The 27,402-nt window shown below is 35.1% G+C and overlaps 1 protein-coding gene across 2 annotated transcripts; it reads left to right on the top strand.

Moving 5' to 3' along the window:
- The first annotated feature begins 163 nt into the window (after positions 1-163).
- On the top strand, positions 164-25,810 carry LOC117933093 (probable serine/threonine protein kinase IRE). Of its 2 annotated transcripts, none has more exons than XM_034854478.1 (17): positions 164-694; positions 1,167-1,234; positions 1,337-1,513; positions 1,620-2,987; positions 9,113-9,285; positions 9,505-9,778; positions 12,703-12,795; positions 12,886-13,026; positions 13,134-13,226; positions 18,226-18,421; positions 18,522-18,607; positions 22,055-22,143; positions 23,699-23,750; positions 23,836-23,892; positions 23,978-24,151; positions 24,836-24,916; positions 25,260-25,810. In XM_034854478.1, the coding sequence occupies exons 1-17, from the start codon at positions 310-312 to the stop codon at positions 25,347-25,349; spliced, it is 3,597 nt and encodes a 1,198-aa protein (XP_034710369.1). In that variant the 5' UTR covers positions 164-309; the 3' UTR covers positions 25,350-25,810. The 2 variants fall into 2 exon arrangements, with proteins under 2 accessions (XP_034710369.1, XP_034710370.1); XM_034854479.1 differs by having other exon boundaries at positions 165-694; positions 9,529-9,778.
- The last annotated feature ends 1,592 nt before the right edge of the window (positions 25,811-27,402 follow it).

Below are 27,402 nucleotides of genomic sequence, written 5' to 3'. Positions count from 1 at the left end.
ACTTGCCATTTGTCCCGAAATTCTGAATTTTATTAATTAATATCAGTTTTGTAAAACACTTTAATTGACAAATGAGATGGTGAGTCACCCGGGGGTGACCGAATCACCACGAGAAATCAACTGCCTCAACCTTCAAAAACACGCACTGTAGAGAATCGCGGGAACCACGTTTAAACCGAACACCTCAACTGAAACCCGCGAAAACCTCTCTCTCTCTCGCTACAATCCCATCTCTCTCGTTCGTTCTCTCTCTAACGCATCTCTCTCTGTAGGTTCTCTCTCGAGCCCTCCATCTACACTGATGATGCCATGCATGACCCACCGCCACCTGCCGTTGACTCCTCCCCCACAGCAGCGCCGTCGGCGAGTCTCAAGGCAAAGTTGAGGAAGATTCCTCCCATTCCCGTTCGGCGAAACCCTAGAGACGACTCTGTTGACGATAAGGAGGAGGAGGGCGATGGAGAGAGTGAAAACGACGACGTTTCCGATGATGATTCCGAATTCATTCTGGCTTCCTCCCTAGGCCTCAATCAGATTCGGACTCGCTCCAGTCCTTCGCCTCTTCGGTTCACCTCTCTGGCCGGTGAGCCTCCGAACCTTGGGAATGATGCCAAGAAGAATAAGGATGGAGCCGAAGCTCGCCCGAAAAGGACGAGTCCTCTGTGCCGGGCAACCTCTATGGAGCATAGTCAAGGTTCGTTCTGTTTGCGTATTTGATTTTGAGATGTGGATCAGAATAGAATTTTGGATGTTTCAGAGTATTTTGGTTTGAGCGAATTGATTGTTAGTAGCTATCCTCTCTTCGGTTGAGAAAGCGGGGAGATGAAAGAAAAATACAATTTCGGATTTGGTGTTTTATGTTTAGTTTAACAAAAAAACTTAGAAATATTTTCATGTTGGGTTTTCAACATATTTATGGTTTTTGGATATCTGAATTATTTTAATTAGAAACAATTGATTTAGTCATGAATTTTGGACATTTTGAAGTACTTTATTTGGAACGATTAATTAACTGAGAATCAGTTATCCTCTGTTTGGTTTTGGAAAAAAATTGGAAATGCAACATGGTTATTTTAGTGTAGTAATGAATACTTGTGCATTTAGTTGTTTTAGAAAATTTATTTGTTTATGGGAAGAATTTCAATAATCTTAGAATTGTTTTGAAGGTAAAAAGATATCATGGATTCAACCAAAATCTTTTAGAGTGCCATCACCACTTAATCCAGGATTGGAGGTATGGAATTGTATCATGTTGGGTTTTATTTAGTAATTGATTTATTTAAGTTAGGTGGAGAAATTTAGGTAGTTCAGCTCCATATCATTGTGCTTTTTGTAGGCTCATCATGCAATTCTTGCCAAAGAAATTCAATCTCCTCGTTTTCAAGCTATATTGCGAGTCACAAGTGGGCGTAGGAAAAGAACCTCAGATATTAAGAGCTTCTCTCATGAACTCAACTCTAAAGGAGTGCGGGCTTTTCCATTCTGGAAGTCTCGTGCAGTTGGCCATATGGAGGTAATCTCTCTCCCTTTTTAATGTTTCACTCATTTAATTTTTTTTGACTAATCAGTGCTCATATCCCAATGATTAATGCTTTTCCAACCTTTTTTTTTGTTTTCAGGAGATTATGGTTGTGATCAGGGCAAAATTTGACAGATTAAAGGAAGAAGTTAATTCTGATTTAGGCATATTTGCTGGAGATTTGGTGGGCATACTTGAAAAAACTGCAGAAACTAAACCTGAATGGAAAGAGGGTTTAGAGGACTTGTTAATTGTAGCCCGGCACTGTGCAAAGATGCCACCAAATGAATTTTGGTTGAAGTGTGAAGGCATTGTTCAGAATTTAGATGATCGGCGTCAGGAGCTGCCAATGGGCACTCTCAAGCAAGCCCACACTCGCCTTCTTTTTATCCTTACTCGATGCACTCGCCTTGTGCAGTTCCATAAAGAGAGTGGTTATGAAGAAGATCACATTCTGGGTCTTCATCAACTCAGTGATCTTGGAATCTATTCGGAGCATATACTTGGGGCCATGCAGCATGAAAGTGGTGGTCCTGTGGATGTGAATGAGAAGCAGTCAAAGAAGTCACATGCCCAGGAACACAGCAGTTTGGATCCAAAGCAAGATCAAGTAGATCATGATTTAGATAGTGGAGTGGAAGATCATGAAGTTGGCACTGCCAAAAGTGCTGATTCAATTACAAGCAGCTACAAAATGTCATCTTGGAAGAAATATCCATCTGCAGCAGAGAAAAACCACAGGAAAGGCAATGAGGCTGTTGATATGACCTCCAAGGTTAAACTAGATCCCTTGCCAGTTAAAGATGAAAACAAAACTGGTATCAATGATAATACTGGAAATATGGTTACTCCATCCTGCCTTTCTGAAAATGCAGAGGCAACCTCGAAAGTACACAGAGTTTCTTGGGGATGCTGGAGTGATCAACAACAAATAACAGATGAAAATTCAATGATCTGTCGTATTTGTGAGGTTGAAATACCGACTGTGCATGTAGAGGATCACTCCAGAATATGTACAATCGCGGATAGATGTGACTTAAAAGGATTAACTGTAAATGAAAGGCTTGAAAGGGTTGCAGAGACTCTTGAAAGGATACTGGAATGTTGGACACCAAAAAGCACTGACACTTCAGGAGGAAGTCCTGATATTGTGAGAGTGTCTATATCAAGTGTGTCTGAAGAGTTAGATGATTTTTCCCCTAAAAAAAACACCTTGTCTCGATCATGCTCTACGGACATGCTTGATTGTATAAATGAAGCTGATAATGAGTTTGTCATGGACGATCTTAATGTTTTGCCTGAAATGTCATGTGATACTCGCTCTTTTCTGACAACTGATCAAGGTACCAGAGCTTCATCATCTGGAAGCTTAACACCACGATCACCATTATTGACACCACGTACCAACCAGATTGAATTGCTTTTGAGTGGACGGAGAACAATCTCAGAGCATGAAAATTTTCAGCAGGTATGCAACTTCGCAAAATTATCTTTCTGTATCGTATACCAGAATGTTGAAGCAATTCTTTCCAAAGATACTTCTATTGGTTATCTGTGCTAATTTTTGGGCTTTATAAGAAATTTCTTGCTGCATTCATAGCAGAGATAGTCTTTTCCTTTTTGCATGAATATATGTGAACTCGTTTTAGGTGTTCTCTATCTCACAATTCTATCTTGCACTTTATTTCTGGAAGGCATAGGATGACTTTTAAACTAGAAAGCATTAAATTAAATTCAAACTAAAAGTGAAGTTGGTAAACAGAAGGTAGGCTAAACTGTGGGTGGTGTTTCTATTTTATATGTTTTCTTTGAGGCTTAACTTTATCTGCTCAAATGGCAGTTTTCGAGCCTTCTAATATTGCTAACTAATAGAATGACTTTGATATGCACAACGTGTTCCCTTCTTTTCTAGTAGTTTGGGCCTATTTATGGATGTTTTCAAAAACAGATCTCAAAAGAAAGTTTTTGAGAAAAATTTTTAAAGACGATTCTTTTATGCTTTTTAGAACAAAAGTCTATTTAGGAACTTGGAATGCTCTCGACCTACTTTTGTGTTTCTAAATTTTTTTTTTTTTTTTTTAAAAATAATTTATATCTGTAGGTTTTTTATTTTCAATCATTCTCTATATTTGTAGAATTATTTTTTAAATCATCCTAAGAAAACAAGTGAAAGCAATTGAAATATTTCTTAGAAAATATCCTATTTTCAGAATGGGTTCTCAAAAAATTGTTTTTTTGTCAAAAAGTACCAAATATGTTTCCAAAAACTGTTTTTAAAAATATTTTCCTAACAGACTCTTAAATTCTCATGGATTGGGTACCATGTAAGGATCATCTCAAGGTATGTGCCATCCTACTAGGATGTGGTTGAACATTCGTAATCTCAAACATTTGCTTCATAACATGCTTTGGATTTATTACATGACTAGAATTTCTTCTCTTTAGGGGCCTTGATTTAGGGATGATAATTTTGACATGACTTGACAACATGACTAAACAAACAATATGAATTTAAGCGGGTTTGGGTTAGACATAATTGTGTTCATATCATAATTGTATCAACCAATGTAACAAATTTAATAGATGAGTCATATTTTGGTTTAATTGCTTAGCCCTTTTGCTTGATTTTATCAAATTGATCTGTTTATGACTTAACATATTTATAACTTAGCCTATTTATGACTCATTTAACCCAATTTATCTTATATACTTAAAATTATAAAAATAAAAAATATTTTTTAATTATGAATATCTATAATTAAACAATCAAAGAACTAAGTAAAATTCTATATGTTTTATTGTAAGCATAAAAATTATTTAATTAAAATGTTAAACAAAATTATAAAGTATAAAATTAAAATTTTATTTTATTTTCTATATTATAATTAAAAACTAAAATAATTAACAGTTAAAAAAGTTAAACTTACAATTAAAAAAAAACTAAAAATTATTTGAAATATTAATTTTCTAAATTTAAAGTCTTAAAGAAGTTAAACATATTATACTCATGTTAACAGGTTTAATGCATTAGGATTATATTAATGGGTTATTTATGTTAATTCACACCTAATCAACTTAACCCATTTATTAAACGGGTCGTGTTGTGTTAATCGAGTAATAAATGGGTTATATTCGTGGTAGGTCATTCTCATACAATTATTAAACTAGTTGTGTTTGGTTGAGTAAATATTTAGTCTTTCTCACCTCAACAAGACATGACCCATTGCCACCTTTAACCTCAATGAAGAGACCATTTGGTAGTGCTTTTTAAAAGTGTTTCTAGTGTTAAAAATATTTAAAAGCGTTTTTAAGGTAAAAAATAGGTGTTTGACAATATTTTAGAAAACATTTTTGAAAATTTAGAAAAACACTTGAAGTGATTTTTAAAGAAGCACTTGGGAAATGTTTCTTTAAAAAAATACTTGAAAAATTTTCAAATATTCTTGAAATACCCTTAAGTGTTTCTTAGTACCCCTTGTTTCCTTTTCACTCCTCTTCTTCCACTCTCCTCTTCCTCCTTCCCTCTCTATTCGAGTGGAGACTCCATGGTTTGAAAACTTTCATCATTCTTATTCAACATTGTTGAACTTTGCTCTAAGGTACTTTCTATTCTAAATGGGCAAGTTTTGTAAAATGAATCATGTTCAAGATGTAGAAAAAGTATCTATTGGAAATTAATGCCTATAGGTACTACCTCACAGAAGGAATTGGCATATGTTAATAGTGGACATACGTGGGTGTTTGAATCTTCAGATTACGCACGCATATCACAAGCATAATAAAGCTACAATTTTAATCATATTTTATAACCTAACCCCCACCCCAAGGAGGACCATAGTAGTGGGTAAAAATTAACATTTGACTCTTTCAATTTTAGACGAAGAAAGACTTCTGAATCTTAAGTAGTTGTCACCCATCATTTGTTTTATTTTGAAAATTGCTACATCATGATTGATGTTTATTTATTAATCCATTTTTTTAAGTATTTTTCAAAATTTTCTTGTAATCATAAAAATGATTATTTTTAGTTTTCTTAACAACATAAATGTTTGTATGTTCTTTTAACATAAATGTATATATATTTTTTGTGATTAAAAGTTCTTGGTTTACTATAATATTTCCTTTTTGTAATTAGTTTGTATGTCATTTTTGGTAATTTATTAATATTAAAAGTGTTTTTTTTACTTATGCGACATATAATAAAAAACGCTATTAGAATCACTTTTCCAAATTCTCATAAAAGTGTTTTTAGCAGAAGTGCAACAGAAGAAAATACTTCCAATAAAAACACTTCGACTAGAAGTACTACCAAACGGGCTCGAAGTGAACACTGCTATGACATGATATAAGGTGATTTGCATCCATAAGATCTACATCCTTGGAATAGGTTAAATTTCAATTGGTGAGGCTTAACAATAACACAGATGTGTCTCAAGTAATTTCAAAACTACCCATCTTAAGTGCTGGACAAAGATCCAAGTGTCATGCATGCTCATATACATTAATGTATCAGGACAACTTTTAGGATGCATTTCATATATCTTTCCTGTTCACACCCTACACCTTATCTTTATTATAGTGGTTCCATGGAGATTTGTGTCTTCTTGAGCATATTTAGAAGCTATGAATTTTGATGATCATGTGACTTGCAAGAATTTTTCTATATTATATTAAATTTTATAATTTGTGGAGTGATTGCATTAAAACAACTAAGAAAATTTGAAAAGAATGAATTCTGGAAATATGTAGTACCAAAATGATGACATTGTATCTATGCACTTCTTTTCTTGGGCTTATATGGAAATTGTTCCTAGTTTACCACAAAATATGTCAATCTTTGTAGAGTTTTTTTGTTGTTAGAAAATTTGTTCCATAGTTTCTAATAACCTATTGTCACATATTAATAGAGATCATGAGCCCCCTATTTCAAGTCTAATGTGGTAGATGTTTCTTCTAAACTCAATCGCTTGGGCATCTAGGCTTTGCAGGATATATACTATGGTTTACCAAACACTGTATCTGCAAAGTGGTTTAACACATTTTCTACTCGTTTAATTGCAATTAAATTTTGTTTCCTTGTAAAGTCTACTACTGTTATCCTCATAGAGGGAATTTTCTATTTTAATCTTATGTTTGATGTTTCTCATTTCCCTTTAGTACTAGAAGTTACACTTGTACTTAAATTGCCTGTCCTATGCCATAGGTGTCCATATCAGGAACATCCACTTTTAGATAAGCAACACGTGTAAACAACTTCATTTCTTTCCTCTGCCTAACATATCATTGAACAGTCCCCAAATAGTGTTTATACAGTTATTTTAAACATGGAATAAACCATTTTCACACTTGACTAAAGGATGTAGAGTTCAATTGCACACTCCCCTAACCGTGCTCATACATAGTGTTTTTTTTTTTTTCTGTTCATTTTTTTTAAAGTTTTTTTATGAAAGCATCCATTTTCATCCATCAACAAAATGATAGAGATTTAACTGTGATTGGGAACAACATTGGAAATATCCTTTGAAGACTTGAAATAGATGGGCAATGGTGGTTCCACTGCCCAGGCCTTAATTTGGGACACTAATGATGTTTTAGATTCCTCTTTGGACTTACATAGTAATTTGTTAAGTTTCTATTTTCATACTCTTGCAAGGAAAGAAAAAGAAACGGGAAAGTTGTTGTCCTCTTAGGGAACGGTCATAAAAGTCTACATATGCCTAGTTAGTCTTTCAAGATGGAGAATTAGAATTTTAATAAAACTTATTATTATTTTCTTTAAGGGTGTGATTGCCTTACTTTGTAATAGATTAGGAAACCCTAGATGTGATTGTTTGTGAACCTTGGTGTGATTTCAAGGATTTCTTTTCTTCATTTGCAGCCATCCATAACCCAAGAAAATCATATAGTGCTGGAAATTTTAAGATCCTGCATCAAACTGAGGGAGGCAACTCAGATGAGCAGGAAATTTGAGATAAGGTTAATCATCTTTAGATTTTATAAAAGATTAGCATCCTTTTTTTTTTTTTTTATTTATAGACAAACAAAAAATATATTAATAAGTCCACCAAAGTACACATGTGGTGTATAAAGGATGCTAAGAATAAAAGAGGAAAAAGAAAAAATAGGTAACTAAAGATTATTGAGACCCAAGGACTTTTGCACTTAATTTGAATTCTCTTCATTTTCAAACAATCTGTGATTTCTCCTCCCACAATCTTCTTCCATTGTTTTCATGTACAAGATCCATGTCAACCTAAGAGAGTTTCTTCTAGTGATGAAGATGTCACCCATGCTATCCCAAACAAAGGGAACACCAACTACTATAAAACCTTGCTTTAGCATAATGCAAGAGAAAGTGATCAGCCAACTTTTCTTCTTCTTTGCAAAGAAAGCATCTATTCACCAACAACTATCATCTCCTTTGCAGTTAATCCAGAGTTAGGATCTTACCCAAGTTGATATTAAGCATAAAAGCTCAGTTTTGTCAGGGCCAACAAATTCTAAATAACATCCACTGGGAACCACTTAGATCTTTCTTGCATCAAAAAAAAAAAAAGAAAGGATTTACTAAAAATTTACCCTTCCTCACATCCATGCACTCTATCCTACTCTCCTCATCTCTTTCCAGAAACTTTTCTTGAAGCTTTAGGAGAACTGCTTCTACCCTTTCTATCTCCTAACATTCAATTGCCCTGAAATCCAGTGGTTCCAATAGCCTCCCTCACCTGGCTGTTCCCAAACATCCATCACCCATGCAATCCTTTGTCAAAGCTATGACTTACAATGAGGGAAAAGACACTCCTCCCCACACTGACTATCTTTCTACATTTTCACCTTCCTTCCATTTCTTATTATTCCAGCCTTTCCTAACGGCCTTCCACAACCCTACCGCAAAACCACCCCTATCTTCCCGAGAACACCAACCCCATGCCCCCCACTCTTCTTCTCTAAACTTCGCAACAGTAACCTGCTTCTAAAGAGCCTTGTTCTCCATAGTAAATCTCCAACTCCACTTGCCTAGTGTAGCCTTGTTAAGGATAGAAAGATCTTTGATACCAAATCCCCTATTTCATTAACAGCAAAAATTGCTGTTTAAAATTTGCTTTACACAGGCACATGCATTTTATGTCTTATTGGTTACTGATATCACATTATTACTTTGTTTTAAGTTTGTAATTTTTCTCCTTAATCGAAACATTCTGGATTCAGATATATTTCTAGAATGGATAATTTTTTTCCTACTTAAATTCTACTTTTATGCCTTCAATGTAGATTGCTGTTCCATACAAGTTTGATATGCTTCTTCTGAAAAATTATCCTCATGTTATCTGGCCTTGTTATTGCCTCCTCTCAAAGATGGTTTCTATTGTCCTTCTTGGATTAATAATTTCTGGGGTAATCTTGTTACTATTTTCAAAACTAGGTTGTAACAAATGGTTCCTTTTTTAACATGTTTCTTTATCTGTAATGTGAAGGTTTTACTAACATTACTTTTATGGATGGTTTGCATCATTTGGCTACTTTATGTTGTAAATTTTGTTGGAGAACATTTTACAAAAAATGTTAATTAGTTAATCATACCATTGATTGCAGATAAGCAAGCTACTGGATATTGCTCGTTCAGTTGTCACTGTTAATTCAAATGATTATAGTGCTTTGGAGTATATGCTTGATCGTCTAGAAGACCTAAAATATGCAATCCAGTATAGAAAAGTGGATGCCCTTATTGTTCAGACTTTTGGGAGGCGTATAGAAAAACTACTACAGTGAGTTTAGTTTTTCACTTGAACTTTATCTTTAAATATTTCTCTTGGCTTATACAAAGTAAAGAATTTTATTGTCAGGTTCTCTTCATATTATTTTATAGGCACATACTTCTAATTTGTAAGCTAAATATACTTTGTCCTTTACTCGCATCATCCCTTTCATGTGTTTCTTCCTGGTTGGTTTTACTTAACATCTAATTATTCTCTCTTTGAATTTAGTTTACATGTTTGTGAACTATGCAGGGAGAAATATGTTCATCTTTGTGGACAGATAGAAGATGAAAAGATAGATTCATCTAATACCATGGCTGATGAAGACAGTCCAGTGGAAGATGATGCTGTTCGCAGTTTGCGTGCTAGCCCCATCAATCCATCTTGTAAGGATCGAACATCTATAGAAGATTTTGAAATATTGAAACCAATCAGTAGAGGAGCATTTGGACGAGTGTTCCTTGCCAGAAAAAGAGCAACTGGTGACTTGTTTGCAATAAAGGTCAGAATCTATAACTCCATGAAATGGCAAATGAATGGAACTAATTGGTATTATATGATTGTGATCGCTATATGCACATCTCCTCTTTCATGGTAATGTGAGCCAACTTGATATACACTATTGTAACACTCTGCAAGTAAGCTTTTAAGGAAAGTAGTAATTTGATATGGTATTCGAGATATGGTTACTAGAGGCCTCGTCTTCAAGCCTCTCTGTCAGTTTTCTTCTCCATTTGTTGAAACCATGTTCTGGAGGGGACTGTATGTATGGCTGAGTGTTAAGTGTTAGCTATCTTGATATACATTACTGCCTAATGCCAATGAGCTTAAGCTTTCAGGATTATTAGTATTCTAAAATTTAGACATACATTTATTTGAAATAAACCAGTTAGGGCAAATTTGTAGTCTCATAGTATACATTTATGCCATGGAGGATAAGGGCCCGTTTACTGTTCTTTATGAAATTGATCATCAGGGATGCTAATTTGAGATTTCATTATCTAAGACTACTGTTTCCCTCTAGTATTTAGAATTTTGAATGGAAAGTAAATAGAAATTAATCACCCATCACTATCTATAAATGAGATTGGCCTTTCTAGAAGTTTCTCAAGAAAAAAATAAGAATATTTTCAACTTCATTTTGGATTGTTCCTTATTGGTCTTGAACTTCTTTGCCTTTTTATGATGGAAATTGAATAAATCCTGATAAAATTGTATAACTGTAGGCCAGCCAAGGCCCAAAAGTTTATTCCCCACTATATTAGCCCAACTAACTTTAGATTTATCTCTAAAACCTCAAGGCTATTGAAAAAGGTGAAAATATTCCAGCAAAAGGAACAAGGAAAATTGTATTAGAAAGATGTGTCCATGCTAGCTTGGTATTTTAGATGATATAAATCATCTAACATTTAAAGGCAGAAATGTTCTAGATAGAGCTGAATGGTGAAAAAAAATGCGCGTCATCATCCCCAAGTCGTTGGATAAGGCACTAAATTCAGAAGATTCTGATTGGATGAAGGAATATCAAACTAAAGTGCAGGTCTATATATTGGGGGATGGGTTAGTGGCCTCACTGTTTTGGATGCTTGTTTTGTTACTTCTTCAGGGATAGCACATATTGGCTCAATTTGGGTTTAATGTGATTTTAACAAATGTGATGCATCTGCTTCTTGTCTGACAACAGTTCCATAAGACAAAAGGGTGATAATTGTGCAAATGGTTGAAAATCTTGATTCATAAGCAGACTATTGAAGCAAAAGGAGGATACTTGCACAGCAACTATTATCAGTGTGAACATTTTGGAGGTTAGGAAAGGGATTTTGTGTAAGTCCTTACTAACCTGTGGAGCTTCTTAGAAAATTGAGGCATGAATAAACATCAAGGTGAAGAAGATTACCTATTACGTGTTTGGTGTGTGTGTATGTCTGTGTGGAAAGTGACATTGGCCACAATAGGAAGTTGGCATATTTGATGCAGTTTTTGGTGGTCCTTTGACAGAAATAAAACTAGTGTTGGCAAGCTGTACTACCGCATCAACGCTTGATGATGTTATTTTACAGCCAGCTTTTTATTTGAAATCTACCTCTTTGAATTGACACCAACCTGGGACACCAATTGGTAGCTGGAGAGGAGCCTGCCTTATTTTTTACCCAGGCTCATTTCAATTTAGCTGTACCTTGTCCTAGACCAAGAAAATGATTAGGCCTTATTTTTATGAAATCAAACCATGTAATTACATATATTGTGAGTGCTTGGAATGAAAAATTTTGCAACTAAAATAAGCTAAAAATGTGGTTAATTTTTTTTAATTTTATGGAAGAGATTGACATGAAATGAAGGTCCTTGTGGCCACTTGAATTAAGAAAAACCAGTCACCTGTGCGAAAAATTATCAAAGACATAATCCTTATTGTTGTTCATTAATCCCCAGCCTGGTTGCAAAGTCAATTAAGTTCCTCGTTGTACCACTTGAGCCAGTGTCATTTTTGCATGAGTAGTGAGTGGATCACTGGAATAGATATAAATCTTCAATGGTTGATGCACTTCCATTTCTTGATATTTTCTATAATTCGAATGAATTGATTCAAGTTATCAAAACTAGTAGATATGTGTGTTTGAAGATTTTCTTTTCTTTTCATTGTTGTGTGTGTGTATCTGAATTTTTCTTTGCAACTCAAAAATTGTGATATACCCAAATGTCATTAACAAACCACATCTGCTGCTGTTCTTCCTTTTATTTTGCCATCTGTACAATACCTCTCTTAAATATTTGGGTTGGTACCATATTACTGCTTCAACAGAACAGAGGGTCAGTAGTCATCTTTTCATCTTTCATTTATCATTCTTCTTTTTCCTTTTTGGCTTTAATCCATTTTTTTACTCTCTACTTTTTTGCTTCATACCATCTTTATTGACATTGGCCCTCTTTGAAGGTTTCTGAATCATTTAGGGTAACTCTATTTTATCACTTACTGGCACTTGGAGCAGGTTGCATGAATGGGCTTATTTTTATTTGTATTTAATGGTACTTCTTCTTATCCATTTGAAACTCCCCATCTTGGCTGCATTTATGAGCCAGTTGTTTCTTAGACACCTACTATTTCTTTGCTTTTTTTTTTTTTTGTTTTTTTTCTCCTTCTTTTAATAATATGCCTTGAAGCTGGTTTTAGTGGCGGTTATGAACCTCAAGTCTTTAGTTTAAGGACATCTGTAGTTCATCCCCTGGGTCTATGGGAAATATCCTTGATCCTTTCTTATTAATGGACCTTTTAGAAGCGTACTGAATATGGGCATTTTAGCCCACCTGTATTAGCATGTTGGTGTTCGCATGTACATAAGTGTATAGAATATGGAAATGAATTGTTTGTAGTTAGCTCAAAATAGTCTTTTTCCAGAAGTAACTAATATGGTATGAACAATCATACAGGTTTTAAAAAAAGCTGATATGATTCGTAAAAATGCAGTTGAAAGCATTTTGGCAGAACGTAACATCCTAATATCAGCCCGCAATCCTTTTGTGGTAAGTAGGTCCCAGCATATAATACTTTCAAGGATACTTTGCTGATGGAAATCCTTTACTAATGCTGGCTCATAATATGACCATGAACAGGTCCGATTTTTCTACTCCTTCACATGCAGGGAAAACCTTTATCTGGTGATGGAATACTTAAATGGAGGAGATCTTTACTCTTTGTTGAAAAATCTTGGCTGCTTAGATGAAGACATGGCACGTGCGTATATTGCGGAAGTTGTAAGGACATGTTAATATCCTTGCTTATATCCAGATTTGCCTACTGCTTGTGTCTTTGTCTAAACATCTTATATAACATCACAAGTATCTTGTTTCATTTTCATCAGGTTCTTGCTTTGGAGTATTTGCATTCCTTAAACGTGATTCATAGAGATTTGAAGCCCGACAACTTATTGATTGGTCATGATGGCCACATCAAGGTCAATAGTTTGCAGTTTTATTATTGTTTAGATAATCAAATCCCTTTCCTATATGGTTAGAGTTTTCACAGCATATAAGTATTTTGGCATTTATCATTCATTGACAGTTAGGTTTTTAATCTGATTGGAGAGAGACACATAGAAATGCTTTCTAACATTAAAGAAAAAAATCCTATTACCTGAAACAAAGTGGATCATTCCTCATGAATTTGATGGTACTTATAATTTATCAGTCTAAGGTGTTCGTTTTTCCCTAGAATCAGTGTCTATTTATCATTTCCTCATTTGAATTTTTCTTTGCAAATGGATATCTGTAATGTAAATTTATCATTGGCTACCTTCATCTCTTATTTTCCATTGGATGGATGTTTCATGTAAGAATGCTTCTTTTATGGTGGATTTTCCTCATTTTTTTTGGCCGTGGGATAATTAAAGAAGTTGGTTTAAGGACAATGAGATATTGGTGATGACAGGTATTGGAATGCAGTTGTTATTAATATTTGATCGTAAATTATTAAGTTCTCTTGTTCTTACAAGAACTCTAGTCCATAAAGCTAAATAGAGAGGTGGAGGATTAGTTGAGTTGCCAATGTAGTGCAAATGAACTTTTCCTATATGTATCTCTTCATGATTTGTTGGAAATTGTAATGTGGTTGGGTTTCCTTCTACAATGCAATACTCAACAACATGGCATTCTGAAACGAAATATGGGATGTAAAATAACAAGTTCTATTTTTTAGATTGACTATACACAGTTTATATAGGAGATTACAAGAGAAGAAATAGGAAACAAGAGACATAATAGGAAACTAACTTATTCCTAAATCATAAAACTATCTATTTACAGGAATAGGAAACTAACATAATAGGAAAATAATTCTCCTAATCTATTTACCCTATCACCAGCCCATAGGAATTTCATTGTGAGTCTAAACACCACTATCAGGGTTGTGTTGAGTAAATGCCCATTTTTCCTCTTGGCTACCCCATTTTGTTGGGGTGTGTTAACACAGATGAGTCATGGAGAATGCCTTGTGATTGAAAATAGGGTGACAAAATCTGGTTGAAGTAATCTCTAGCATTGTCTGTCCTAAAGGTTTTTATTTTAACCCCAAATTGGTTTTGAACCATTGAGTGGAAATTAGGTATAACAATGCTAACATCAGATTTTTGTTTAAAAAGAAAGATCCATGTAACCCGAGTGTAGTTATCAATTAAGGATACAAACCAACGAGCCCTAGAAACATTAGGTATGGTCGAAGGACCCCATATGTCACTATGAATCAAATGAAAAGGATGAGAACTTCTTTTATTGCTAATAGGAAAAGATACATGAGTATGTTTTGCCAATTCACAAGTTTCGCAATGAAACTCAGAAATATCTAATCCTTGGAACAAATGAGGAAACATGACCTTTAAAACCCTAAAAGATGGATGACCTAGACGTAGGTGATACAACCAAATAGTATCTTTATTTGAGGAACTGAGAAAAGACAATGACAAATTATTACTAGTTTTCTAAGACGATTCAAGGTGGTAAAGACCGCTCCTTTCCTTAGCAAGTCCAATCCTCATCTCCGAGCCTTGTTCCTGAAAAACACAATAAGAAGGGAAAAAAATAGCATAACATTTAAGATCATGGGTAAGTTTTTGAACGGAACAAGGTTGGCCGACAATTTTGGTACATGAAGGACATTTTTAAGAATAATGGTAGGTGTGATGTATATGTCTCCGAAACCTGCAACGGTAGTTAAAGAGCCATTGGCCACTGCAATTTTTTTGTTACTTGGGCTTGGGGTATAGGTATGGAAAAGTTGAGATTTAGAGGTCATATGGTCTGTGGCACCAAAGTCTATTATCCAAGAGTCATCATAAGCCCTGTGTTAGGTATTTATGCAAAAAGAGAGTGAAGGTGTACTTGAAAGAGCCAAAGAATAAGTTCCAGTAGGTTTGTCAAGGGATCCCAACAAGCCTTTTAGCTTCTCCATTTCTTCACTATTGAACTCGCTTGTTGCTGAATTTTTCTCAGTTTTGGGCTGCTCTGCCATGTGTGCTTGAGGCCTTTGCTGCCCTCCATGGTTTCCCCATTCACGACTTGGTGGTTTACCATTTAGCTTCCAACACTTCTCTTTTGTGTGCCTTGGTTTCTTGCAGAAGGTGCACCAGAGATTGTTCTTGTTTTCCTTCCACTGATTGTCTTTACCTAAGTGTTTAGGCAAATCATTCTTTCCTTGCTTTGAATATTCTGTTTTTGCAACTAGGACTGATCCATCCAAGGTTTGTGGTTCAAGCATAACACTCCTTTGGCTTTCCTCGCCTCGAATCCGTGCCACCACCTCATTAAAGCATGGAACCTCCTGCTTGCCAAAAATTTAGATTCTCACTTGATAAAATTTTGGGTTAAGCCTAACAAGAAAATCAGACTCTATCTTGTTCAATGAAATCCTTTAAAAAAGCAGCATCCTCAGGACATTTGGTTTTTATCACCCTATAATGATCAAGTTCTTGCCACAAAGCTTTCAATTAATTGGCATATTCAGTAACTCTTTTGCAGCAATCGTCTTCACCTTAACCTCATATACTTGAGCCGCATTTCTAGCTTTTGAATACGTTTGTTGGATTGCGTCTCAAATATCCTTAGCCATAGCTAAGAACATACATGTGTCGCTAATCTCAGGAGTCATAGAATTCCACAGTCACGCCATAATCATAGAATCTTCTTCATCCCATGCTTCAAAACAGGGATCTCCTAGTTTCGGCCTTGTACCCATAAGATGACTGATCTTCCCTTTCCCTTTCAGCACAGGGTGAACAAGTTGAGACCATTTAAGGTAATTTTTTCCATCCAACCTATGTTTTGCAATTCCCCGGGTTGTTGAGATCGAACAATCTTCTCCGATTGTGTTGTTGCAGTTGTCTCCCTCTGACAACTTCCACGAAAAAACTTGTTCTCTTGGGAATTAAGGCATATCATGAAACAAAAAAACCAGCAGCAATGAAGGCTGGTAAAAGAACACGTGAAAAAAAAAAAAAAAATCCAGCTATGAAGGCCAGAAAAAATGGCGATGAAGGCCAGAATGATGCCCAAGTTTTAAAAACCTACTGCTTTGATACCATGACACGAAATACGGGATGTAAAATAATAAGTTCTATTTTTTAAATTGACTATACACACAGTTTATATAGGAGATTACAAGAGAAGAAATAGGAAACAAGAGACATAATAGGAAACTGACTTATTCCTAAATCATAAAACTATCTATTTACAGAAATATGAAACTAACATAATAGGAAAATAATTCTCCTATTCTATTTACAGCTCAATTACAACCTATTTACAGCTTGACACATTCTTTACTTGGTTGGCCCAGATATTAATGCTTGATGGTCATTTGACTAGTTGGATTGGGTAATGGCATACTGCTGAAGATATGTAGTAATTTATTATGTATTAAAAAGTGGCAGAGGCAGATGATCATCTTTCCTTGCACTGTCAAGCAGAATTGGAGTTCATTGGATTTTGCTTTCTCCTTTTTTGGAATTAGTTGTGACATGCTGCTTGGTTATTGATTTGCTATTGGACTAAAGTTGGGAACCAAAGCAAGTATGGATATTCAGAAATGTGTTGTGCATGCACTTTTTTTTTTTTTTTTGATGGGCAAACGAGCAATAAATATATTAAAAAGCCAAAAAAGGCTACACCAAGTACATAGTAAGTATACATGTGTGCACCAAAGAAAAAAAGTGTGCATGCACTTTGAAAGGAATTGCTAAGAAGAGAAATAGAAGATTTAATGATGTTTATCCTGATTGTTAACTGAAGATAATCTTTTCAAGAAGCTATAGGTATGGGCAACCTCAGGGCTTTAGAATGATTTTTCTTTTGTGGATGTTTTAGATTCTTTTTGTTTTTGAATATTTTCCTTTTGTATACTGTGTCTACATGGGATATGCTCTTTCCTTTGCTCTAATAAAGTTGTTCCTTAAAAGAAAAATAACTTAGCAAAATGTAGGGCAGATGGGGTATCTGACATCACAATACTTGACTTGATTCCAATAGATAATTGTTCTTAAATAAATACAAGGTTTCTGGCACTTTTTTCCTCAATCTCCCACCCTTTATCACAAATTTTCATGTATTATTCCACACAGGACACAGGATATATTACTTAAAGCCATGAGAACTCTAAGCAAGTACAGAATTGTAATATGCTATCAGCCATATGTACCAAAGATCGTGTCTCTTAGAAATCAGATGTGTTGGAATATATAAATTAAAATTTGATGCTATCTCCTTCCATATATAAATTAGTTCACTCTTCTCTATATAAACCAAGGTAAGGGACATTGTTAGCTTTTAAGTTAGATTAGTAATATGCATACCTCACTTCCATAAATTGCATTACACTTCAATGCTTTGACATCTACACAAAGTTTGAAACTGGCATTTTGTTGCAATTTTTCTAACAATGAACATGTAGTATTCAATAGAATTTATGAGTTTTGGGGAGGGGGTAAGGTACCCTTCTTTTTTTATAGGCTAAAAAGAAAAAGAAAAAGAAAAAGAAATCGAAATGATATCTGTTGAATTTGTTTTATTGTATGAAGAGAATTTTGAATTTGCATTTACTCATTGTTTTATGCATTAGCTACACCTTTAGGGAGATATTTCTCTAGTACTTCTCATACTGTTAATCTGACCAAGGACAGGTTACTCTTGCATACTGATCTTACTCTTGCACCATTTAGAATATATAGCTTCTCCTTCTGAATTCCCCTTTTTAATGTTGTCTATGATGTGAAATATTTCCCTTGATCATTTTACAATAGTAATCAGAACCATCATGATCCAATCTAGGATTTGGTTATTTGTGTACATGGAATTCATATTCTGTTACAGGAAGAGTTTAAGTTAAGCAGGAATTGCTTCCTCTTTTTCTTCCCATATTTTTTGGCACTGTTGTCATTTCTCACAAATCTCTAATCCCTTCTGGTACAGTTGACAGATTTTGGGCTTTCTAAGGTTGGTCTTATCAACAGCACCGAGGACTTATCAGGTCCTTCAGTACTGCTTGGACATGATGAACCAAATACCACTGTACAAAAACCATTGAAAAGAGAACAGCGTCAAAAGCATTCAGTTGCTGGAACCCCTGATTATTTGGCACCTGAGATACTTCTTGGCATGGGACATGGTTCTTAATTTATTTCTTTATCAATACTGCATATTCTGTGAATCAATGGGGTTCTCTTCTGGTCATATTATTTAATCTTCCCATGCTATTGTTCTTGTAGGCACAACAGCAGATTGGTGGTCTGTTGGGGTTATTCTTTTTGAGCTGCTTGTAGGTATTCCACCATTCAATGCAGCAAATCCACAGGTAGGGTGTCTGTCATTAATACCCTTAGACTCAGATGTCCTGGATAATAGTATTTCATATCAACATTGTCATGGAATGTTTCCATTTTCTTTTCAAACGTCTTACTTTTTCTTCACAAAATCATCTATTAAAGCTCTAGAAACTTACTTTCTTTATCAATCTGAGTTAATAGGTGCAAGTTCCATACTTTTACAGAGAACATTAATTGCAAATTTCATACAGCACCGTGAACATGTGCATAGAATAATTTATATGCTGGTTTTAATTGATTCACTTATTGAAAAGTCAACAATGGAAATTGCACCTTAAGATAATCATCTGGCACACAAATTGTCATTAATATAAAGTTTGGCTTGTTTGTTGCCAACTGGTCATGCAACAAATTGGATTTACTTTAGCTGTTTTTGATTGTTAATGGATGTAACGGCAAGAGTTGTTTATTGAGCAATATAAACTAGTATCTGACTTTATATACAATAAAGTAGCTATGACAGGCAATCCAACCATCTTTTCACCTTTTCTGTAGCCCTTGTTGATAAGTTGCATAAAGAAATAAATGTTGCAAAGAAAACTATGGCCAAGAAGGAAAATTTTAATTCTTATAAACAGAACCCTAACTTATTATTATTATTTTTTTATAAATAAAAACTTAAATTAAGTTAAAAAGAGCTGCCAAAAGAGCGACCTAAGGTATACAAAAAACAAACCTCCCTTCACCACCAAAGCTCAAATAAGAGAAAACAGAGGGAGAACCTCAACAAGTGCCCAACGATTCAAAAAAAACTTACTAAAGTCAGTAGACAATCATCTATAAGCAACTTAGACTGACCACAAAAAGCAAATAAAATCCCTTTTCAGCTTTTGGAAAAAAAAACCTCGTTATCAAATGCAATGTTGTTCCTTGCCTTCCAAACCATCCAAAACAAACACAAAGGACTTGCTCACCAAACTTTCTTGCGCTTCTTGCTCACAAAAGAACCATGTCATCCCAATAGAGTATTTCTAACCAATGAAGATAGCACCTAAGATACCCTAAAAAGCTCAAAAAGTAGTTCCCATAAAACCCTTATCTTTTCACAATGGAGAAGCAAATGATCTATGAATTGTTCATGCTCAAGGCACAAGTAACACCTATTTGCTAAAGACCAGCCTTGTCAATGAACTTGATCCAAAGTTAGAACTTTACCCTACATTGCCTCCCACGCAAAAAAGCTAACTCTAGGCTGGACCTAAGAAAGCCAAATACCACTAATTGGAAAAGACCTGCTAACGTCTAGTTCCAAAACATTGTAAAGGGACTTAATTGTAAACTTGCCACTCTTTGTCGTTGACCAAAGCAATGTATCTTTCACATCCTTGCACACTCTTTGACCCTGCAAACATGCTGGACATCTCTCCACGCAATCTATCTCCCAATCATTTAAGATCTAGAGAAACAAGGATTCCAACCCCCTCTCCCCCTTTCAACTGAAAATTTCCAAACATCCTCCACCCACACATCCTTAGAAAGAGCTCAAGCAAATAAAGAAGGAAACAACACACACAAAAGATTATCCCCACATGACTTTATCCTTCCAAAAAAGCACCCTCCGCCCATTACCCACCAAAAAAGAGGAGCTAGATCTCACAAAATCTCAATCCTTCCTTATTGTTTTCCACAACCCAACCCTATGCCCATCTTTTACCTCCTGAGTTGCCCACCCTACTCTTGCTTCCCATACTTACCACAGATAACCTTATTCCAAAAGGCCCCTCTCTCATTTTCAAAATGCCAACTCCACTTGCAAAGGAGAGCCTTATTAAGAATTGAAAGACTTTTAACACCCAAGCCCCCTTTTCTCTTATCTTGGCAAACAACCGCTCACTTAACAAGATGAGGTTTACGCTCTAACACCCTACCTCCCATAGAAAGTTCCTCTAAATCTATTATAACCTCAATCTAACAGCCCTTGACATACAAAGCAAAGATATAAAATAATTGGGCAAGCTAAATAAAATACTTCAAATCAAAGTTATTCTCCCTTCTTTGGAAATATATTGTCGCTTCCACGTAGACAACCTCTTGCGAAACCGCTCTTTTACTCCATCCCAAGCTGCTGTAGACTTAAATGGACCATCTAAAGGAAGACCCAAATAAGAGAAAGAGAGACTACCCACCTTGCACCCAAGCTCAACAAGTAAATCATCTAAATTCTCCACCCTTCCTACTGGAAGGGAGAACCCTAACTTATTATTCTTTGCTTACTTTATATTTCTGTGATTTTCCTAGGTCTGGCACATGAAAATTTGTTTTAGAATAAGTGATTCAATCAATTTAATTCATTAGATTGAACCCCTACCATAATGTTCAGGAGATTCAGCCATTGGGTTTCTAGTTTTCTTTGGGATGCCTAGTTTGTTTTTCTAAACAGGAGGACAGTAAGGCAGAGTTGTATACTATTATATTTGCTTAAACTCAATGCTATCACTCTAGTGGCTACTATAAAACACTGGGATGACAGTGGGTATTATTGGAATAATGGGAAATTTGGACCACCAGTTTGTAGGTTTTAGGCTCTGTTTTTCACTGCAATGGCACAGGGTGTTGCACTATGAATTTCAATACCAGCAATAAATCCTAATGGGCAAAGGTTTATATTTGCCTTTCCTTGGGCTGATCTTCTCAAATTTTTGAAATTTGGTCAAACTTTGTCTCTTTCTGTGAATTATATTCCAGATTTCCCTTGTATTCGTCTAAGCTGTGATTAAATTAACCATTCTGTGGTGCATGTTAAAATTATATCTTATGTAAATAAGCCACGAGATACTCCCCAAAACATTAATACTTTATATCAACTTGATTGAGGGTTTTCATTAATGCATATAGTAATCCCAAAAGAAAAACAATACTAATACAAGGAGTAGTAACAGAACATTAATACTATTTGTCAATTTGATATTGAGGGTTTTCATTAATGCATATAGTACTCCCAAAAGAAAAATAATAATAATAAAAGAAATAGTAACAATCAATCAGATTCATCCAATGATTTTTGTTTGGATTCTATGTGCATTATGTATGAAGTTTGATCATTCTCCTTGGAAATTCTTTTTCCTAATGTTTGTGGTTTTCCCTTTTGGTCTGCAGTCATGTTTTTGCTCGGTAAGGATTAGACTCAATACTTTACAAAGACATGGACTTTGTGATCTGATCTTTATAGATCATTTTTTTCTTATAATTTCATGAAGTATAGTTTCTCTTGTTTGTACATTATCATTACTTCAAATTCTTGGGTTGAGCCACAAAGGAAATCTATTTTTAATATCTATCACTTGTTTACCATATACCTATTTGGAACTTTTGAATTCAAAATCAATAAATCACAGTGTATGCTTGATTTTACATTATTGGTTATCTGAGGACACTGAGTTTGAAAATTGTTTCTAATGAATCCTCTTTTATTACAGAAAATTTTCGACAATATTATGAATAGAGATATACCCTGGCCGAAAGTACCTGAGGAAATGAGCTTTGAAGCACATGATTTAATTGAAAAGTAAGATCTTTGTCTAGGCATCTATATGTTTGATGGATGTACGAATTATGCAACATTATTTTGGTAGTATCAATGACTGCTTACTTTAATTCTGTTGATGTGCCTAAATCTGTACTAGTAAATTAGAGAACTCTAGAAGATCTTCAATCACCACCTTAGCTACTAGCATTCCAGAACAACTCAATTATAGTTTTAAGTGAAATTAGAGCAAGGTATAGGATTAGGATGGTTAGGGTCATCTAGTAATTATTGGAATATAAAAGGATGTTTAAGCCACTTCTCCATACCTCCTCCAAACCACCTTCTCTCTCTCTCTCCCTCTAATTAGTGGCAACTGCCATCAAGTTAAAAGCAATTGAATCTTTCTATGGCTACTTTATGTGAAAAATGCTGAAGGTTAGATCCAGTATCAATTCATCTCTTCCTGGGGTAATGAAATTTGGATAAAGGTAATTATAAAACCACCTTTCTCTTCCTTGGTTCTTCTTTTCTCTTTTCAGAACTACTGGTTCCTTCACCAGTCTTCATGTATTTCATCCCTCTTATCTCTTTACTCTCAGTAATTAGTGGAACATATAATGGTGGTACCTTGGTGCAATGGTAACTTATTGGGCTGTCAAGCACAAAAGCACTTGAGTTAGCATGTGGCATCTTCATGCAGAAATGCCAAGGATTGCATCTTCCAGTTAACCGTCCTAGAAGCCCCCAAATGAGAATTCTAGAAGTGTCATTGGAACATTGGAAATACCTAATATTGTTTTTGAGTCTTTTCAGGGACATAGAAAGCACACACTAACTATAATGATTCTGATGAGAATGGGGTACTTGGAGAACAAATGATTCTTCGAATCACGACTTGGATGGTTCTCATTCTTCATGGGTGTTTACTTAGACTAAAATTGCATGGTTACTTCAAAACAATACATGATTGTTCAATGAGAATACTGAACTGTGAAATCTCAGAGAGATGCTTCAGGCTCTTCTAGTAGGAGATCAATACTGACTAAGAAAACGGTTTTGAATTGTGTATGCAAGAGGTGGTTGCAGTAAATCATTTCACTGCCTTAAAGTTTCACTAAGTTACTGTTCCATAGATCTATCCAAATAACAAAATGGATCTAGAAAATTTTGGAAAATTTATTGGTGAGAAGTTTAGGAATGTGAAGGAAGTAAAATGTTGAGGTACATGCTCATAAAGAGGAGTGATGACAGCACTTGCAATGGAAGTAAGCTAAGGGAATTGTATTTGCTGTCTCTATTTTGTTGTGGCAGTGTAGACTTTGATATCTGGAAACATCTCCTGATATTTCTCTGGAATTTTGAAACCAAGCATTCTCTCTTTGTTAATCAATATGACTTTTATTTCTCTGCGGATGGTTTGGGTTGCATATTATATAATCTCTCCCAATTCGGCATTATGAGATCGTCAATTGAACTAATACTGGTGGAAACCATATATAGATTCTGTTAGTTGATTATTTTTTTTAATGATTAAATGAAATAAGGAGAAACTACCTGCTTATGGATAAATTAAGAGTAGTTTATTTTATTCCAGATTGCTGATTGAAAATCCATTTCAAAGGCTCGGAGCTACAGGGGCTAGTGAGGTAGAATCATATTGGCTATAAAACCTTGTTTGCAAAAAATGTTGGAAAATGTAAATTGACCCAAAACTGTAAATTATTCTGGCAGGTGAAGAAACATGTGTTCTTCAAAGGCATTAATTGGGACACATTTGCAAGGCAGAAGGTAATTTATTTGGACTTCTTGTAATATTTGAAATTTAACAGTTGAAAATTTTGTGGTACTTGTTAAATTCCCCTATTGCCTGCAGGCTATGTTCATACCATCGGCAGAAAGTGCATATGACACAAGTTATTTCATGAGCCGATACATATGGAATCCTGAGGATGAGCATGTCCATGGAGAAAGTGACTGTGAAGACACGACTGAAACATGCAGTGGTACATGCAGCAGCGGTTCATTCAGCAATGTACAGGATGAAGAGGTATGCGGTTTTTTCTTTTTAATTTTTAATTTTTGTATAGTAATCTGTTGGTCTCTCTGCACATCAAGTTGTTAATGTTAAGACTGCAAATCAATATGGAAATTTAAGCTATTAGGCAAAAGACCTATAATATATATATCAAAAGTAACTCTTAATTCCCTGCTCACGTATGACCTCACACGTGGGTTCAATAAATGAGGGAATAAACACATAGAGGGGTTCAAACTTAAGACCTCCAGAAACCAAAGCTGAGATACTATGTTGAATTATGAATTAAACCAAAAGCTTAATCCATTGCATAATATGCCAATAATGTATATCAGCCCAAATAACGCTAAAACTGTCCATGGTTATCTTACTTGATACCTGTGGTTCCTGGAGAAAATTTACTGCTGAAATCTACATACATGATCATCTGGCTAGTAGCAGATTGAATCTTCGTTATGAGTTGATAAGATTTGGAATAATCCAATCTGATTAAATATGCACTTCTTAAAGTAATGTCTGAATCAGTATTTGGTGACTTTATCTTCAAAGATCTGATAAGGATCTAAAAAATTGGGCTTGTTCAATAGGATACAAATCTGAATACCGTTTTGTGATTGGGCTTTGCTACATATATCTGATTGTAGCTTTATGTGCATACGACCTCATCTTTCTAACCATTGTGTGCCTGTCAAGCAGGGGGATGAGTGTGGTAATTTGGCAGACTTTAGTGCTCCAAACCTTGCTGTCAATTACTCATTTAGTAATTTCTCTTTCAAGGTGAGACTAGCTGGACTTGTATACTTTAAGGAATTTGTAGATGACAAACAGAAATGAAATCAGGGGTCAAAAGCTTTTGAAATGGGCCTATCATGTTTCATAATAGTTGAAATCGGTGTATTTCAAAATTTCTTTACATGTGTAAGTATTGTATTAGGATTTTAAGAAACGAAGATCTAATTTTTGCTTTCCAGTTTTATGAATTACTGTTTTCAATAATGAAATTGTGCCTTCAAATTGTGGAATATAATGGCCCCCGATCATTTCTGTGTTATACCAGAGACCCGCTTATTAATTCAAGACATCACATTCCAATCTCTGAAACATCTTGTTTTGTTATCAGAACTTGTCTCAACTGGCTTCCATCAATTACGATTTGCTTGTGAAGACTTTTAAGGATTCACCAGAAACGTCCAGATCGTCCAATCCATGAGAAACTCTCCCTTCTGTCAGCTTAATCTGTGATTACCAGTCTTCTATCGAATTCTTTGACGAGGAGGGAAAGTTTTTAATCTATAAAGGAATTTGAGAATAGGCTCAGCTGGTACAATATGGATTCCATTTCTGAACTAGAAGTCATTTGACTTCTTGTTACAGAGTGAAAAGATGGGCTATCTATACCTTGTGGGAGAGATCTTGTGCATGCCAATCAGATAAGATTGATCTCAAACTGTTGAAAGCCTGGGATAAATTTGCTCTTACTTTGTTTATAATCTTCATAATTAGAATTGTCATTTTATTGCAATAGAAGAACACTATTTATTCTACTTCCTCTGCAAGTTCCCTTTGTACATATACACACTCTTTTCAATAGATGTAATTTTCTACTCCCTCAGTTGAATTCCTTCCTGTAGCAAGTTGTAAATTATGCTTTATGGAACCAACTTTCATCAATGTGTCTTGGAAATATTTCTGTTGCTTCCATTTTTTCACTTGCATTTAAGGTGAAAAATATGTGCATGAATTAGTGAATCACATATCCATGAAAAATCAAAGAGGCAGAGTTGAGAAATATAGGTACTAGCAGCATCTTTTTCTACTTTTCACACATTTGAATATCAGTTAATATGACACAACCTGATCTTGGCACCATGGATATTCATGATTTGTGCGTAAGGAATGCCTAAAGCTCTGCTTTTGGCAACCTGCAGGTCTATGGAACAACCTTGGAAACCTTCATTTCTTTAAACAACTAAAAACCAAGATATAATTTCAATTTAAATATTTTTGGGATTGGGGGACACAGTGATAGAAGTTGGGGATACCACACTCAGCTGGGGGAGAGTTAACATTACTAAGGAATAGGGAACACCAGTGGGGGGCAGTTAACAGGGCAAAACCAATGTGTTTCCCTTGCACAAGTCCAAAATTCTCCCACAACAACTATAACAACAGCACAACAAGAACAAATAATCATTCAAGGACGTATCAACTAGGTGACACCAGAAATAACGTGAAAAAATCCTTCTAAAGGAGGTAAAACACCATGGAGAAAGTTTATTTCATTATAACAAAAATGGGAATATAAGTTGTCACTAACTTCAGTGACAATGGAAACCAGTGGAAGTACACCAGCACTTGACCCCACTTATCTCCGAAACACAAAGTAGAGTAAGAGAGTGGTGACCCCACTCATCTCATAAACAAAAAGTTGAGGACGAAAGTCAAGAGTTATACCATTAAAGGCTTTTACGAAGATTGAAGTTGAAGGAATCACCCATAAAGCTTCACTTTCACACTGGGAACAAATGCCTTGAGCTGTAGAAATGCCCAAGAAACAACCCCCTGGTTTTCTCCCTTTTTCTCTTCTTTTTATCTGCCCTTTTCACTTTCCATAGGCTTTAAAGATCTAGTTCTCTAACCACCAAACACAACCTTAGATGTTGCCAATATTGGGCTTAAAAAACCAATTGCTAAAGAAGCCCAATATGTGGGCTTAAGAAAACGACCCTTTGATGGGCTAGACCCCATATGCGAGCTAGCCCAACAATCTCCTCCTCAAGTACATGAGGGAGGTATGCCAACATGTAACTCCATCACTTGGAGTTCAAACTTACCATGCCATTGCACAATTGAAACTTCTACTTGGGAATAACTTTAGTCAACATGTTTGAGACATTTTTGTTTGTGTTGGCATCTTAGATCTAAGCAATGAAAACAATACCGATTTTTCAAAAAAATAATCTTTAGGGTTAAAATACTAACCTTTAGGTTTAAATGTTCCCAAACCTTAAATCAAAGTGTTGAAAAGTCAAATCGATGCCATTGGAAGTCTTGTAGACTCAAGATCTTCCACCCGATGGCTCTTCCTTGATCTTATCACACTTTCGATAGGAGAGAAGAGAGGGTGGAAGCTATGACTCTCTTTCTCTTTGGAGGTGGAAGACGATTCTATGAAAAAGCTATGGATTAAGTAATTGGAGCCCATTAAGGGCTTGGGTCACTTAATCTAGCTCAAAACTGGTCTTAATTGATTAATTAACCCA

The sequence above is a fragment of the Vitis riparia genome, chromosome 16, assembly GCF_004353265.1.
Source record: "Vitis riparia cultivar Riparia Gloire de Montpellier isolate 1030 chromosome 16, EGFV_Vit.rip_1.0, whole genome shotgun sequence".
Classification (NCBI taxonomy): Eukaryota; Viridiplantae; Streptophyta; class Magnoliopsida; order Vitales; family Vitaceae; genus Vitis; species Vitis riparia.
The sequence above is the reverse complement of the archived record's forward strand: the minus strand, read 5'-3'. Positions and strand labels throughout refer to the sequence as shown.